The sequence below is a fragment of the Triturus cristatus genome, chromosome 8, assembly GCF_964204655.1.
Source record: "Triturus cristatus chromosome 8, aTriCri1.1, whole genome shotgun sequence".
NCBI lineage: Eukaryota > Metazoa > Chordata > Amphibia > Caudata > Salamandridae > Triturus > Triturus cristatus.
In genome coordinates this window covers 1480247778-1480265730 of record NC_140591.1, presented here as the reverse complement: position 1 = coordinate 1480265730, position 17953 = coordinate 1480247778, and the positions used below count along the sequence as shown (strand labels likewise).

The window sequence follows — 17953 nt, the reverse complement described above, 5'->3', positions numbered from 1 at the left end:
ATGCTCTGCCTAGAGTGGATGACAGCAAGCCCTCCCTCCCCCACATATCACTATTTAGCTTGCTTGGGGTTGTCCCACTCCCCCAATACTTGCTCCAGAGTTGGGTTTTAACCCTTTGCAGTTGGGTCAGTGGTGAGTATTTGATGAAGAGCCCTCTGGGTCATTGGAGCAGGACCTCGTTAATGCTTTAGATGCAGGGGTGCAGCACTCCGTTAATAAAGCCCTAGTTAGAGCCATAGAGCCTTTGAAACGTCACCTATGCAGCTACGCCCAACAGCAAGGCTGGCTCCCTACCACTAGCATTTGACCCAAACCTAGTGGGAAAGGTCCCAAAACCCCCCATGTGGCAGATTTTGCCAAGCTGGCCAAAACCATGTCCAGTGACCACGATTATAATGCCCCCCCCCTCCTGAGGTGACGTGCACTGAGCCCCTACACAATGATGACGGGGAAACCTCCTCATGCCATACGTCAGACCAAGATGAAGCCCTTAGGCCCTCTAAGGGCTAAAAAAAGGAGCCCCATTTGTGGACATTCCTTCCCAGCCCAAGCTGCTCACCTTTTAACCGGCAGAGATTATCCACCCTAACTCCCCTGCCTGGTTACCACCTTAGGAGGTGACAGATTATGTACAGTCCCACCTTTGACAGGCATTTGACAATTATGTTAGGGCACGGCTGCGATCCAGAGGTGGATCCCACTATGGACACCTATTTAAAGAAATATTCTAAAGACCCTAGGAAGGGCATAGACAGGGCATGGCGATCATGCCAAAATAAGCTACTCGACATGACGGGCCCTCTGACGAAGATATTGGAATTGGGCTTTAAGACTAAAGAATCCGCTATGGCTATCGACCCTGAGGAGCTAATAGGATAGGTTCAACGGGCGATTTGCCAGGTTGGAAACGCAAATTGTGCAATGTCCAGCAAGAGACGTAGCTCTATTCTCCTAAAACTGGATTCCAAGTTGTCTGAACTTTCCTCTTCAGAATCTGGCCCCATAGCACAGGGCCTACTATTTGGTCAGCCTTTTCGAACTCACCAAATCTGTTGCTACATTCAGGGGCCTGGATAAGGCACAGGGAACATATAGGCGTGCCTTCTGACCGGTTTTCAGCAGGGCCGGACTATATAGAGGTTGATCGTTCGGCCGATGTTATAATCAGGGCGCCCCACGTGGTCAATACCACCATCAACGCGGGGGCTATCAAGACCGCAAAAATGGTAATTCGTCCTTTTATCCAACCCGACGATCCAGAAATCTCTTCCGGAAAGGAAGATACGGAGGAAACCAGGGTGGAAACCAGGATGCTGGAACCACAGGTGAAACTGATCTTATGTTCAGAAGTAATGTTGGGGGGCAGGATCCAGTCCTTTCTAAAAGTTTGGCTCACAATCTCACAGGATGCTTGGGTTCTAGAGACAGTGCAGGGCTACAAGTAAGAGCTGTACAGCTTCCCCAGTCAGATCTATCCTCCCCAACAGATGTATTTTCCACGACGAGAGCAGGACTTCATCTCTGCTGAAATACAATTTCTTTTGAAGAAAGGGGCCATAGTCACCACGGATCCTCACCCCAGAGGTTTTATCAGCAGTATCTTCTTAGTCGAGAAGAAAGGGGGTGGATACAGACTTGTGTTAAATCTCAAAGACTTCAATGAATGGGTAGTCTATCGACATTTCAAGATGGAGGGCATCCATCTTCTTTGCGACCTTCTTCAAGAAGGGATTGGATGGTCCGTTTGGACCAGAAGGACGCATTTCTGTCGGTCCACATCTTCGCGCCACATTAGGCAGAGCACATTAACCGAACATAATCGGTTCGGTTCATGCCAGCAGAAAGCATCTAATTTCGTACAGGGCCGGCTTTAGTGCTGGTGGCGCCCTGTGCGACAATGTTTGTTGGCGCCCCCCCAATGGCCACCTCCACCACGGATTCTCTCACTAGCACCCTTTAACAGTGACCAAGTCTCCATAACCACACCCTCTCAGATGCATTGAATTAGTTATACAGCACCACTCATACCAGTGTAGGGTGTCCGAGCACTTTGAATCACACACACATTACACAGAGACAATCAATCATACGTGTGTAAATCAGTGTATAGGAAATGTTACATAAGCCAAAGGACTAAAAGTGTAGGAGTCACATGTCATCCATACTGGTAGGCAGTATAGTTTAAGAGTGCTTGGTGTGGAGAAGCACAAACCCAGAATCGAAAAAGAAACAGCATAGTTGGGAATTTTCTTTAAAAATAAGAATCGATTTCTAGCCAAATTAACCCTTTTTTGCAGCATTAATCAATGCTCTAATAATGTATACTTTGCAGTGTGTATGCAGTTCCAGGATGAAAGTTAATAGCTCACTATCCTATATTAGGACTTTAAGTTACAAATTGCAAGTAACAAAAGGATGTCTCTTTTGAAAGCAGTAACCTGCTGATCTGTTTACATCATACCCACTCTGTAATCTACCTGGTACACGTTCTTTGCAGCAGGCATATTAACCCTCTGCACTAACTTCACCTAAAAGTTAAAACCTCAACTATACAAAATGCTGATCTCTCTCCAGGAAGATAATTAATCACACGAGTTATCTTGACATTTATGTGAGGCCTGGTAATTGCCGGGGGAAAGAAATGCTGCAGCAGGTGCAAACACGGCGCCCCCAGGAAGCCAGCACCCGGTGCGGTGGCACCGGTCGCACCGCCCTAAAGCCGGCCCTGATTTCGTAGAGACCGCCTTATTCTTTTAAAAACCTTGCTACTTTGCACAATATTTTAAATTTTTTATTTTTTACCTGATAACGTTGCACATCGCTGTTTGGGGGAAGGAGCTGTATTCAATGCTCCGGGAGGGGATCTTTTAGCGCGGGCATTGTAAACCCAGGTTAGCGGTCTAGCTGCGACGGCTTCTGCGTTCGCCACAGTTCATAAGGGGCGGATGACGCGGCTGCCTAGCGGGCGCGCCGAAGGCAAGCTCGTCTGTGCCCGACCGGGCCCAGGGGCCAGAACCCTTGGTCCTCCCACAAGAGGTAAGTTCTCTTACACCGCAGATCAGCTGTATGACCTTAGAGAGACTGTGTCACATAAATGCAGTCACTCAATCGCGCTGACAAACACTAGGAGAAAATTTCCTCACTGCCATTTTGAATTTGGTTCCCTGGCCACGGCCTCAGCTGTTAAGACCCCATCTTCTCAAACTGTTTTTAAAATGTGCCTATTGAACTGTCGTTCGATGCCTAAGCACACAATTAAACTCCGGCTACTGGTGGAAGAACAAGATCCAGATGCCCTGTTTCTTACCGAAACATGGCTCACCAACACATCAGATCTGGTGCTGGTTCAAGCACTTCCCCCCCAGATATCTGATTCAGAGGCAAGATAGCGAATTAAGTCGAGGAGGGGGTTTGGCTATTATTTACAAAGACAAAATCAAGTGTCGTATAGCAGCAAGCTTGATTCCTGACTGTGAACGTCTTTCTTTTGCACTTGGTCTCTCTCATACCTGTACCTTTTCTGGGGTCCTAATATATCAGCCTCCAAGAGCTATCAGCCATTTCAGTAGAGACCTACCAGAAGTAACAGCTAAATCAGTAACTTCCCTCCCCAATTTCTCTGTATTGGGTGACTTTAACATCCATTTGACGATATGTCCTCACCTGCTGCAGAGGAAGTAACTGATAGTCTGGGTGCTCTGTCACTTAATTTGAAAGTGAGTGGCCCCACCCACCAAAAAGGCCATCTTCTTGACCCGGTTTTCTCCAACATTGATAACCTTGCTGTTGAAAAACCCATCCCCATACCTTGGTCGGATCATCACATGATTTCCTTCGAATGGACCCCTTTGGTTAGTAGTCAGCCATTGGAAACGGTTAAAAAATGGAGGTGAAATTGGTCTAAACTCCCCACTGAGTCCTGGACACTAATTCTCAATAATATCAGACCCATGTTAGAGGGTGACACCGAAACCGCTAACAACAAGTTTAATAACTGGCTTGACTCCTCTTTAGATCTGTTGGTCCCCAAAAAATGGATGACCAATAAGGAAGGTTCGAACAGAATAGCTGGTAGTCTCCCAAGCTCAGAGAGTTGAAGCAAAAATGTAAACGCTTGGAGAGAAGCTGGAGAAAAGACTTCTCTACCGTTAAGAAAACCAAATATAGAGAGGCTACTAAAGCTTACAAAGCAGAAATTAGAAGTAACCAATCCCTGTACTACGAAAACAGGATTATCTCAGCCTCCAACTCCCCCCGCAACATTTTCCAGATTGCGAAATCTCTCCTTAACCCCTCCGCTCCTCCCCTGCCTTCTGACGATATTCTAGGACGATATAACAATCTGGCAAAGTACTTTTCTAAAACAATTGAAGATATTTATGCGACTTTTCCCCCTATTTCAGCATTTTTAAATACCCCCTCTTGGAGGAGCAAACACGAATGCCCGATCTCCTCCTTGAGACAATCCCCCCCATGGATATGAAATCCCTAAAAAACTATCTCAACCAACTGAAATCTGGCTCCCCTAGTGATGTGCCCCCCCCCCCCCACTATTCTAAGTCAGGTTTCCGATACGGTTGCTACAACCATACTGGACCTTATTAACATCTCACTCTCCTCTGGATCCCTTCCCTCTCTTTGGAAACGGGCCATGGTCAAAGCCCTTCTCAAAAAACAGAGTTTGGACCCAGAAGTATTTGCGAACTACCGGCCGATCTCGCTCCTGCTAGGGATCTCAAAAATTGGTGAAAAATATGTTAACTTCATTCTCTCCGCTTTCCTGGAGAAGAACGAACGTTTTCACCTCTCACAAACTGGTTTTAGACCCCAACAGGGCACGGAGACTGCCCTGCTGGCTGTAGTTGAAGAAACCAGGAAAATTATGGATGTTGGCGGTTCCGTGGCAATTGTCCTGCTCGACCTTAGTGCGGCCTTTGACACGGTTAACCACCAACTACTGATCTCGAGACTCAGAGAGGTAGGAGTGACTGGAACTGCACTTAAGTGGCTAGAGTCCTTTCTGGATGACAGATCATTCCAAGTATTTGAGGATAACTTTATTTCCGAAAGTATGCCTCTGAGATGCAGGGTGCCTCAGGGTTCTTCCCTGAGCCCCACGCTTTTTAATGTTTATATGAGCCCTCTGGTCAAGGTTGTCAAGCCCTTTGGCATTCAGACCGTCACCTATGCTGATGACACCCAGCTGATTGTGTCTCTTAACCAATCTGATAATGTGGAGACTAATCTGGCCAACTGTTTGGAAAGGGTCTCCGCGTTGATGGACGGCTCATTTTTAAAACTCAATGGGGCTAAAACGGAGTTGATGTTTTTAGGCAAACCCTCCACCCTGGATGCCAGCTCACTCTGGCCCAGATGCTTAGGCGTTATGACTCCTCCCAAAGATCAGATTAAAAGCCTTGGGGTTTGGCTGGACCATAACCTAAACTTCAAGGAGCAAGCACGGAGGGTGGCGGTACCTGCTATGGGATCCTGAAGATAATTAGAAAAATTATCCCTCTGTAGCCTTTCAATGCAAGGAGACTGTTGATTCAAGCTCTGATTCTTTCTCGACTTGATTACGCCAATGTGCTTTATTTAGGTTCTCCGTGCTCAACTATCAAAAAACTAAAAACTGTACAAAACTGTGCAGCATGGCTCCTTATGCAGGGCCTTGATTGGGAATCCGCAAGACCACACATTGCCTCTCTCCACTGGCTTCCGTTTGCGGAACTAATTCAGTTTAAGGCACTGTGCATCGTCCATAAGACTCTTTCGGCTAAAGGTCCACCGATCCTTCGATCTATCATTTCCCCCTATCACCCCAAAAGATCTTTGTGCTCCGTGAATAAACATCTGGCAGTTGTTCCCAGGATAAATAGGAGTGGTGGACGCATGTTTTCATATACCGCAGAGAACTGTTGGAACCAGCTACCTAACTACATTCATCTGGAGGGCAACTTTCTGTCTTTTTGCAAACTCCTGAAAACTTTTCTGGTTCCATGATGCCTGACTGTAGCACGGTGATGACTTCTAGCGCTGGGAGGCCTTCTGGTAGCCATGAGCTTTCGAAATGTATATTCATTCATTCATTCATTCATTCACATTAACGCTTCCCACAGTTCTGCTGGGAAGGAGCTTTCTACGAATACAAGGTTCTCCCCTTCGGTGCTACATGAAACTCCTTCATCCAATGGTAGAGTCGTTGAGAGCTCGGGGGTACGTCTAATCACGTTGTCCATAACTAGTGGTAACCCACCCCGACTCGTCGATCAGCTTCTTGCAAAGTCTGGGTTTCGTTGTGAACTCACAGAAATCAATCCTGACTCTGACACAGTCTATAGAGTTTCTAGGGTTTCAGATCGATTCCCATCTATGCCAGCTGCTCCTCCCAGCTCAGAAAGTCAGATAAATCAAGAGAGAGTTGAGATTGATTCTGAACAAGCAGATTGTATCATTGAGAGCAGTAGCCTGGGTGGTGGGTCTTCTGGCCTCTTCGATACAAGCAATTTTCCCGGGCCCCCTTCACTATCAGGCACTTCAAAGGCTACAAATTCAGCATCTATGGAAAGGCCTCGGTTATGCAGAACAGATTCCCCTCTCAGAGGAGGCGAGGTTGGAGATGTTGTAGTGGTTAGACCACATGGAGGCTTGGAACGGTAGAGTCATCTTTAGTTCCACTCCGGAAGTAGTGATCGAGTCAGATGCCAGCCATTGGGGTTGGGGAGCCCGTTGCGGACAGATTTCTACTGGGGGTCGTTGTGGCAGATTGGCAATCCCCTTAACTACAGGATTTAAACGGAGACTCCACCCTCGGATTTTCCGGGTTCTGGACTGTCTTTGGGGTCCCTGCCACCTGGACCTGTTTGCCTCATGTCTCAACAGGCAAATCCCAGCCTTGTTCAGCTGGCGTCCGGACCCAGAGGCGATTGCCATTGATGCTTTTCTCCAGAGCTGGCCAGCAACTCTGTGGTATGCCTTTCCATTTATGGTGATTCCCAGAGTGTTGGCGCAGACCCGTCGTCAGCGGTCAGAGTTGGTATTGATTACCCCTGTATGGAGGGAGCAGGCGTGGTTTCCAGTACTTCTCGAAATGTGTGCTACCCCGATCCCCCTTCCACCTCGATGGAACCTGTTGCTGGACCCTCGGGATCTCCACATCCAATGATAGAGTCGGATTTATTAGTGAGGCCTGGTCAGCTAATTCCCACAAGCGATACTCATCAGCTTGGAAATGATGGTGTGGCTGGTGCAGTGAACTGGAGGTCAATCCAGTTAACGCACATTTTTCCTTGGTCATCAATTTTTTATCCCCCATCGCTTCTTCTGGAATGGCTTACAGGGCTGTAAATAATTTCCGGTCGGCCATCTCGGCGGGTCACGATCCCGTAGAGGGTAAAGCAGTGGGAGAACATCCTTTGGTATGCAAGCTTCTTAGAGGTATCTGCATAGTCAGACCCTCTTGTCCTAAGCACTCTGTGTAATGGAACATAGCTATTGTCCTGAGATTTCTGGAACCATGGCCTTCCAATAAGTATTTATCGAGGAAGCAATTATCTGCCAAGTTGACCATGTTGCTGTGCCTGATTTCCGCACTTTAGACTTAGAGGGACGCAGGTTTTCCCCAGTAGGGGTGACTTTCTCCATTACAAAATGAACTAAATACAATACTTCTTCAGTATTATATCCAGCTTTCCTGGATAATCCTAAGCTGTGTGTTGTGCAATGCTTAAAAGCATATGAGGTGAGTACTGCTAAGTTTTGTTCAGACATGAAGGTGCAATTATTGATTGCATTACAAAAACATTTCCGCCCAGTAACCCGAGCCACCCTGTCGAGATGGGTGTGTTGGCTCATGGGCGAAGCAGGCATTGATGTGTCTAAGTATGGAGCCCATTCATCTCACGGGGCCATGGCCTCACAATCTTTCTCCATGGGGGTCAGCCTTGCAGGTATCATGAATGTGGCTGATTGGGCAAAAGAGATCACTTTTAAGTCATTTTATTACAAACCTATTGTTGATGTGGCTTCTGTAGTGGTGGCTAAGCTTTGAACAAGCATAATCGGAGCCTCCGGTCCAGATATAGAATTAAAAATGTGCAAACATTTTTTACAAGATTTTTTAATTCTATTAAGGACACAGAGGTGAGAATTATCCCACCCAGGTTAAATGTCTTTTGCATGGTATTGTTATACTGCATAAGTTTTCTTATATTCCCCCTCCCCTTTCCTTAATGTCATAATTGGTGACATATGTATTGAGACCAGAGTTACGGTCTTCTCTTTTGCGGTTTCAGGTGCAGATAGCAAGTAAGGCGCGATGAATTAGACCTTTGTGACGTACTCATTCCACAGTTTGCGATGAAAAAACGCCTCCCTTACACTGAGCAGTTACCTGACTTCGTTTTGTCCAAGCGCAAGTTCATGGGTTGAGCCTCATTGGGTCCCCACTTGGTTCTTCGTGAAGAAGGTTTTTTCTCTAGTTAAGACGGAACACGGGATCAAATTACTTAATTGAATTGTCTTAACTGTTGGATTGTTACTCAAAGAAAGAGGACACTATCACCTTTGTAGGAGTTTATATTGAGCTATACACTATGGTTGGTCATGTGACATGATAGTATTCATGGGTAATGTAGTGTTTGTTTAACTTTTCGGTCATTGGCTGCTGTGAATAAGTAGTAAAGAAATGAGAAGCATAATCCTCACCTCCATGTCCTTAATAGAATTGAAAATTCTTGTCACAAATGTTTGCAAATTTTTTATTGTTGTGTAGGATGCAATTACTATGACAAGAATGGTAATTTCAGAAGTAGGGTTTATTCCGGTTACAGAAGGCAGGTCATGCAGGTGGATTACTGGAATACACAATGACCCAGAACACTTCCAGTATTGTACTCTGCAGAGTCCATGCTAAACAATAACAATTCCTTAATGGAATGCAAAGTATGCAATTCTATGTCAGGACCGGAGGCTTCTGATTATGCTGTTTCAATTTCTTTACTGAACTCACAGCAGCAAATTAAAAGTAAACTACACAAGTAAAAAACACCATATCCCATGAGGCTTTGCACCACGCCTCCTCATAAAAGCCAATGGCAACATGTCAAACTATACAAAATAGAGACACCAACTTGGCTTCCTCTTTCTTTGCTGCTCCACAGTCAAGATAAGTGTCTCTCTATTTTGTCTACTTTGACACTATGTGCGTGATATTGGCTTACTGTTGATTGATTGTTGCCTTTGTACTATATTTGAGGAGTGCTTCGTTGTGATTTTCTTCTGTGTTTCATACCTTGTGCAGCGCGATAGTTTTTCATTTGTGGGCTCAAACGCTGCTCCGCTCCGCTTGTGGCGCGCACTCCCTCCAGCACTCCCCCCGCTTGTTAAGCGCGTGCTGCGCTTTAGGATTTCCCCTCTCTGGTTACCTTCCGCTGCCGCCAGCTTCTCTGGCTTCTTCCGATCGCGGATCGCGCTCGGAGGGGTTTGGCCCCCCAGCTGGGAGCGAGACACATGCCGGAACCCAGACGGGCTTCCAGCATGCGTCTCAGGAGCTCGCACGTGCTTGTGTGTGCGCGCAGCTCCCCTTGACTGCCGGACCGACGCCCTGCCCCAGGCTGAATCAGGGAGAGTTACGCAGCAGGCTCAGGAGCCATTACGGGCCGTTTTTTCAAAGATAAGGAAGCGTTTAAGCTTAACTTGATTTAGGCATTAACCCTTGAGCTTCCAGGGCACCTGGAACACAATTTTTGGCACCTCTATTCTGCATAGGCAGGTAGGGGTTTACTCCCTCCATTAGTCCTAGATTGGACTTGATATTTGTGACTGTGCTAGTTTGATATTGGCTCCTTTACCCCGGCTTTGCTCCCAACCGACACCCTACTTTGCTTGTGGGGGCTGATAATTGTGCTTCCCACTGGGGAATTTCTGATTGAATATATTTTTTATATTCACCTGCATGATAGCAGAATGCGGATTCTACCAAGAGGAGGTTGCTGCGTGTAAGGACCAGGGTGATGACGAATACTATTATAATGAGTCAATGGAGGATATTATTGATAAAAAGTTAGATGCTAAGCTCGACAAAGCACTCTCCTCCGCCTTGTTGCCTATAGCCCAGAAGTTAGATCTTCTGGTTCCTCCTACCCCCCTCCCCCCTCCCTCGGGGCCTTCCTCTGTCCCAGCGCCCCTTCCCACCCCAGAACCCCCTGGTCTCCCCTGGCCACATGCGCACACATATTCGAAGCTCTACAAATCCAAAGAGCAGGCTCAGGATGACGCCATGACCCTTCCCCCTCCCCGTTCTTCCCCTATCCATATTTCCGATACCACGACCGATGCAGACACCGACACGGACTCGTCTCAAGAGTCTAGGCCTCGCAAATGCGCTAAAAAGCGCAAACACTCAGCTTCCCCCGTCCAACCCTCTCCCTTTATGTTTGACCCCTCAGACATGGTCCATCCTTGGTCAGCTGATTGGGTCCCTCCCCCTGCAGTGGCAGACTATATGCAAACACATTTACGTAGCAGTTTTGATAAGGATGTGAGGGCTCGCTTAAAATCTGAATGTCCCCGTCCAGACTTAGCTCACAAGGTGGCGCTCACTCCAGACATAGATTCTTCTATGACCACCTTCTTGAAGAAATACAAAAAGGATCCAAAGAAAGGAATCGACCGCGCCCTTCGGGCGTGCCAGAATAAGGTGCTAGACGTTTCAGGTCCTCTGGCCAAAATTCTTGAGTTAGCCCTCCAGGCACAGGAGATGGGGCCGCTATTCACCCCGAAGTCCTGGCTAGATGGGCGCAAAGAGCGATCTGTATGCTAGGTAAAACTAACTGCGCCTTGGCTTCTGAACGGTGCAAGTCTGTCCTGCTCAGAATTGATCCTCAATTGGTGGAGTTGGCCTTGTCTGAACCGGGCCCTCTGGCTGAAGGACAGATTTTTGGCAAAAAGTTTGTAAAAGACATTGCTAAATTTGTGAGCCCCTTCGCCTCCCTGGATAAGTCACAGTCCTCGTTCAAGAGAGTGTTTCATCAGGTCCCTGGCAGGGCCGGGCGTGGCAGAAGACGCTCGACCGGCCGCTACACCAACCCCAGTCCTCAGCGAGGTTTCGCACCCAGACGCAGGGGTTACACCCAAGAGCCAGAACAGGCTGGCTTCTATCCCTCCAGGTCTCGAGGCTACAGGGGCTGCTTCAACAGAGGTGTTAACCGAGGCTACAAAAACTTTGACTCCCAGTTTTCTGGTAAGTCCTGTGTGTCCGACGATTCCCCTAGGGGGCAGGTTATTGCATTTTGTTGTAAATTGGAAGTAACTCACCACAGATGTGTGGATACTTCGAGCTGTTCAGGGCTATCAGATAGAACTTCTGGATTCCCCATGTCAGGTGACCCCTCCCCGCCCTCTCCTATTTTTCCCTTCAAGAACAGATTTTTATAGACTACGAACTTCAAGAGCTTTTGGTAAAGCGGGCTATTGCTGTAGGACCCTTCATTCCCGGAGGATTTTGCAGCAACGTCTTCCTGGTACAAAAGAAGGGAGGAGGTCAATGGTTAGTCTTAAATCTCAGAGATTTCAATCCATTTGTAGTCTACAGGCATTTCAAGATGGAGGGCATCCATCTTCTGAGAGATCTCCTGCTGGAGATGGACTGGATGGTTCGGTTGGACCTCAAAGATGCCTACCTCACGGTCCCAATTTGCCCCTCACATCAGAAATTCCTGCAATTTCAATGGAAAGGGCAATGGTACCGTTACCGCACGCTTCCCTTTGGCCTGTCATCAGCCCCGTGGGTTTTCACCAAGCTCTTGAAACCGGTAGTTTCCCACCTTCGGGAAATGGGGGTGCGCTTGATTGTTTACCTCGACGATATTTTAATCCTGGCTCAAGATCAGAAACTTCTCCTCACTCATTTGGAGTGGACGATTTCCCTCTTACAGGATCTGGGCTTCGTCATAAACATCAAAAAGTCGATGATAATTCCGAGCCAACAAATAGAGTTCCTGGGCTTTCAAACAAATTCGGTCTCTGTGCAACTTCTCCTCCCATTGACCAAGATCAGGTCTATCAGAAGGGAAATCAAATCCACTCTGTCCAAACAAATGATTTCCTTGAGAGTACTGGCGAGAATAGTGGGCCTTCTGGCCTCCTCCATCCAGGCCATCTTCCCGGGCCCTCTGCACTACCGGGCCTTTCGGCGCCTCAAGATTTATTACATTCAGAAGAATTTTCATTAAGACCACCTCATTCCCTTGTCTCCAGACGCTCAAGATGAGCTTCTTTGGTGGCTAGAACACATGACGGCCTGGAACGGACGGGCGATCTTTGGTGCATCCCCAGACGTCATTGTCGAGTCCGACGCCAGCCGCTGGGGCTGGGGCGCTCGATGTGGAGCATTTGCCACCGACGGACGTTGGTCTGCAGACGAGTTAAAGTTGCACATCAACTGCCTTGAGTTACTAGCAGGCTCTTTTGCAATAAGGTCAATATCTCCTCTGAAGAGCAATTGCTGCATCCTCCTTTGGATGGACAATGTGTCGGCGGTGAGATATATCAACCGTCTAGGGGGAATGAAGTCACGTATGTTGGTCAATATAGTGAAGGAGTTCTGGCACTTCTGCCTAGACCACAAGATCACTGTCATAGCAGAGTATTTGCCGGGCAAGTTCAACCAGGTGGCGGATTGGAACTCCAGGTTCCTCAGGGATTACAGCGACTGGAGTCTGCACCCCACGCTGTTTGCGGAGATCATGAGTATGCGAGGTCCCTGCAAGATGGATCAATTTGCCTCTCGCCTCAATGCTCAACTCCCGTTGTTTTTCAGCTGGAGACCGGACCCGATGGCGATGGGAACGGACGCGTTCCTTCACCATTGGGGACCGCAGAGGAATTATGCGTTTCCTCCTTTTGCCCTGATCCCGAGAGTGGCGGCCGTCGTCAGACGGCTTCAGTAGTGTTGGTGACACCGTTGTGGAAGACGCAGTCATGGTTTCCCACACTATAGGAGTTGTCTGTGGATCTTCCTTTTCAGCTTCCGGTATTCCCGACGCTTCTCCAGGACCCAGTGGGAGCTTGCCATCCGCTGGTCCTGCAGAACCAACTATCTCTCATGGTTTGGACGCTGTCAGGAGACACGTGAGCATTGAAGGCCTTTCACAGGCATCTGCCGGCTTTATACAACAAGCTTGGGCTCCGTTCACCCGGAAACGATATTCAGCTTCCTGGAAGCGATGGATGGGTTGGTGCCTTCAACGGCAGGTGGATCCCGTGGGATCAGATGTAACAGAGATCTTGAACTTTCTGTCTGAGTGTGCGGAATCGGGCCTTGCCTACAGGTCGGTTAATAACTTCAGGTCCGCAATCTCGGCAGGCCATGATGCTATTGATGGCACGCCGGTGCGGATGCATGCCCTTGTATGCAAACTTCTTAAGGGGGTCAGAGTGGCTAACCCCCCTTGTCCCAGATATTCAACCTTATGGGATGTTTCTAAGGTTCTATCATTACTTGAGTCTTGGCCAGACAATCCAGACCTTTCCTTGAAACAGTTATCTGCCAAACTCACCATACTGTTATGTTTAATCTCCTGTCGCAGAGTGTCGGACGTGCGAGCTCTGGATCTGGCAGGCAGAATGTTTTCTCCACAGGGTGTCTCTTTCATCATCACGAGACGGACGAAAACAATGTCACGTTTGGTAGAGTATTCTGCTTTCCCTCATAATAATAAATTATGTGTTTTGCAATGTTTGAAATGTTATGAGGAACGCACTCTTGCACATAGGTCTGACGCGCTGGGTCAGTCACTGTTAGAGATTCAGAAACCTTTCAGACTGGTTTCAGCTGCAACCTTGGCCAGGTGGGTCAGATGGGTAATGTCAGAAGCTGGCATTGACATCTCGGTATATGGTGCTCATTCCGCTAGAGGAGCTATGGCCTCTAAGGCTTACATGTTGGGATCTCGTTTAGAGGATATCCTGAAAGCAGCTGACTGGTCTACTGATTCAATGTTTAAAGTGTTTTAAACAAGCCTATTTCTCATGTTTCTTCAGTTGTTATTGATGAGCTTTGAACCAGCATAATCAGAAGCCTCCGGTCCTGACATAGAACACAACATTTTCCAGCTATCGCGACAAGAATTTTAGATTCTATTAAGGACACGGAGGCGAGGATTATCCCACCCGTTGGGACAGTTTATATCAACTGTTAAGTTGTATTATTGTTATGTTCATAACAGTATTAAATGCCCACCCTAAGAGAATCAAGTTTGTGGGTTCCCTATTTTCAACCTTGTTTCAATTTCAGGAAATTACTCTAACAAGAACCGACGTGATACTCCGGCTGGAGATGGATCACCTTCGTGTGAGAAACTGTTGACCACAGGACTTGTGGATTATATTCTCCGTTGAGAATGAAAAATAACTGTTTATCTCTCCCTTGAGAGTTGGGACTGTGTTTTTCGTTCGTACTTATGGACTGGTTTTTCGCAAAGAAAGAGGAAACCAAGTTGGTGTCTCTCTATTTTGTATACTTTGACATGTTGCCATTGGCTGTTATGAGGAGGCGTGGTTCAAAGCCTCAGGGGATATGGTGTTTTTTACGTGTGTAGTTTACTTTTAATTGGCTGCTGTGAGTTCAGTAAAGAAATTGAGACAGCATAATCCTATCGCCTCCATGTCCTTAATAGAATCTAAAAATTTGTCGCGATAGCTGGGAAATTTTGTATTCACACATAACACTTTCTCCGGCTTACGAAATCCTTAATTTCAAGGCAAAGTGAATAGAGAAATTAATTTACCCAAATTTACTTCTAAATTTTCCTATTTTTAATTTAATATTCTGAAACATCGTCATTTTTACTTGAACTATTGTCTATTAAAGATGTCCGTAGTAGTGCGCTTCTTCTCTTTGCAGGCACGCATTACTTGTATCTGGCTAAGTTTTTTATGTCGTTTGGTTAACTTCAGTTATGTGGCACGCACCCCACCTCCCCAAAAAAGCATCAACTGCGCTTGCGTACTGCGTAGCATCAGGACACGGCAGGCATAGTAGAGCCAGGCAAAAGGTCCACGGCGAATTGAGTGCAAGTGATGTAGGAGTTACGCTTTCCTGACCTGGAGATGGCCGTCACCGTCTCTCGGAATGCGCCTTTGGTGTATCCGGATGGCTATGGAAACAGTCGGGCGGCGCCTCGCCTCATCACTGTCTTTGCTCTTTGATTGGTTTAGGTCGGAGCAGGCGTGGGAGCCCCGCCTACCGTCAGTCAGCTGCGCGGCGTGCCTGCGTGGAGTGTGTGTGAGAGGTCGCGCAGGGAGGGTCTGAGGCTGCGGTGAGACACGGCGCCCGAGCAGCAGCGGCAGCTGGGAGAGGAGCCCGAGCAGCGCCCCCTGCCACGCACCCAGGACTCCGAAACACAGCTCCAGGCCGTGCAGGACTCACAGGCAGGGCTCTCTGGGGAGGCTGCTCCCTTCCCCGTGTATTTTCCGTCTATATTTACCCCGCCCCTTCTCTCCCCACCCGCCGCAGCGCCATGTCCGCCGGAGGAGACTTCGGGAATCCGCTGCGCAAGTTCAAGCTGGTCTTCCTGGGGGAGCAGAGCGGTGAGTACGAAGGGGAGGGGGCTAGAAGGATGTGGGTTGTTGCCTCCTCTGTCAACTGGTGTTCAGCTTAGACACAACTGCTCGCTGTTGACTAGTGCCCTCAACACCCCCCATCCGAAACCCGTTCCCTTGGAGAGGAGGTGACACAAGGAAGCCTGTTCTGAATCTCGCCCACGTTCCACGACGCAAAGAGTTCCAGATCCATAAAAATACTACGTGCCACGTACACTTTTCCCCAGCTTCACAACAGGAGCCAGCCAAAAGGTTCCTAGCATGCATCTAAATCAATGACTTCCCTTGGTTTCTCACTCGGGGCCTTTGATCCACAACCACTGTCCGCCTCTTGTCCACCTCCTGCCCCTACATTTTAACAAGGCTGGTCAGTGCCACACCCAATTTTTTTTTCTTTTGCCTACGTCTCACCACAGGGCAACGTGCACCTAACCAATGTACAGTGGTAGGATCTGGTTTTGCAAAATCTTTCACCTACTCCTCACCCCCACACTCCACTTTGTTAAAGACTTCTGCTTTCCCCAAGCTTGATTTCCCACCCCGACCCTCTACCTCCAGTAGTGCCCGCCCCAGTTTGGGTAGTACCTCTATTCCTGCCCCCCCCCCCCCCCCCGCCGCCGCATTGGCCTCCTTTAACCCTGCCCCCATGTTATAGAAAAGCACCCACCATAACCTCCAAACCAAAATTCTTTTTACTAGCTGGCCCTTCACTTTTCATCACAATGTTCTACCCGTGGCCTGACAACCGCCTCTATTTCCCTTTTCCCCATCCGAACCCCCTGGTTACCCACCCCTCTGTCATCTTCTCACCATCGCCAGCTCAAATTCTGCAGCCTTTTGGAGGGTCTTAACCCTGTGCCATTCTCTGGCATCCTACAGGAGGCTTTAAGCAGGCTGTACAGTGGTAAATATTCATAGACTAGAAGCCTGTGTGATCTCCAGAGCTGATGTAATCTGACATCACTCTAGATACGGAGGCTGTAGCCTTAGCTCGGTGCTGCTTATATTGGGTCAATAAAAGATTCCCAGGACAGCGGATCTTATTTTGCCACGCTCCTTGTAAAACGCTAGACTGTGTTAATGATGGCAGCGGCGGAGCCCAGGGGCCACGGTCTGTCCAGATGCTTAAATTGCTGTTTCATGCGTCGCTATTTATACTTGCCAGTGCTTGTCTCCACTGGGTGGTTTAATATTCTAAACTTCCAGGCCTACATGTGAGACGAGATAGATCCTACACCCAAACCTTTTTTTAAAATTTTTGAGATGTACGAGGTTTCCCCTCATGTGAAGAAGGAAATGAAGCCCGAGCTTGCCATAAAATGATGTACAATTCCATTTTCTTTATTGAAAGTCAAGAGGTTAGGCTTCGACATTTTTTTTCTGTATATGCTACCATTTTCATAACTAGTTTGATATCGATGTTTTGAACGGACAATGTCCCAGAAAAAAGCGTATTAAGTGTCTACACAGCGATATGAGAAATGCAACTCATTTGGAGGCCCTTATCAGTACTTGCAATACATTTAGTTGTTTTGTTAATTCCCATCTAGTACAACTGCTGTTTAATGTTTGGTTGGTTTCATTAGGGCCCATGTCTCAGTGAAGTGTAGTGTATTAAAAAACCGATGTTTTTGGCAAGAAATTGTTGCTTGTCGCTCCGCTGAAAACTGAATAGTGTCACATTATAAAGGCTACTATGTGTGTCACATATGGCACTACTGTGTTTTTTGTTGGTGTGTGTGTGTGTGGAAATCAGGGATGTTTGAACCATACCGCAGAAAGTTCACCTTAATAGGGGTGAACACGACTGACGTTCATTTACCACTGTGTGTTATGGAAAGCAATCACTCAGGTTTGAGACTACTCAGAATTCTTGCATGAAACATTTGGGGAGGTGCCATTGTATCATTGTACCATGATATCCAAATCTGTCTTCAGATAGATCTACTATTGGCTGATTCATTCAGAAAGTTGTCCACTTCTGATTGTCCCTCCATATTCTCTAAATGATAGATGTCTTTAAGAGATTTGTTAACGGTTAGACTTGTTTGCTTCCCAAATAAATCTAGGCCTGTTTTCTTTCTGTATTTTTTACAGAGTAAGTCAATGTAATCTGTCTCTGAATGAATGATTAATCGTCCCCTGCTCCTTGCTTGTCGTTTTTCCATCAATAGATGCACACACTAATGATGTAAAGGGAGACAACCTAACTCCATTTTTGACCCCTTTGTGAAATGTGACGACCTAAGCCTGTGATCCAGATTGAACTAAGACAAGTTGCCAAAGCAAGTGATCTTCGGGATGTAGTCTATAACGCACTGCAGCATTTTTACTTGATAGCACTGTTGCG

General features: G+C 47.4%; 1 protein-coding gene across 2 annotated transcripts in view; it reads left to right on the top strand.

Moving 5' to 3' along the window:
* Positions 1-15222: 15222 nt before the first annotated feature.
* The window catches only part of RAB6A (RAB6A, member RAS oncogene family), a 358201-nt gene continuing 355470 nt past the window's right edge, over positions 15223-17953 (top strand). The window contains exon 1 of one of the 2 annotated variants that reach the window (XM_085623332.1): positions 15223-15591. In XM_085623332.1, coding sequence (XP_085479458.1) covers positions 15522-15591 — 70 coding nt within the window. In that variant the 5' untranslated portion in view covers positions 15223-15521. The remainder of the gene's footprint in view (positions 15592-17953) is intronic. The other variant, XM_085623333.1, reaches the window with a different exon arrangement.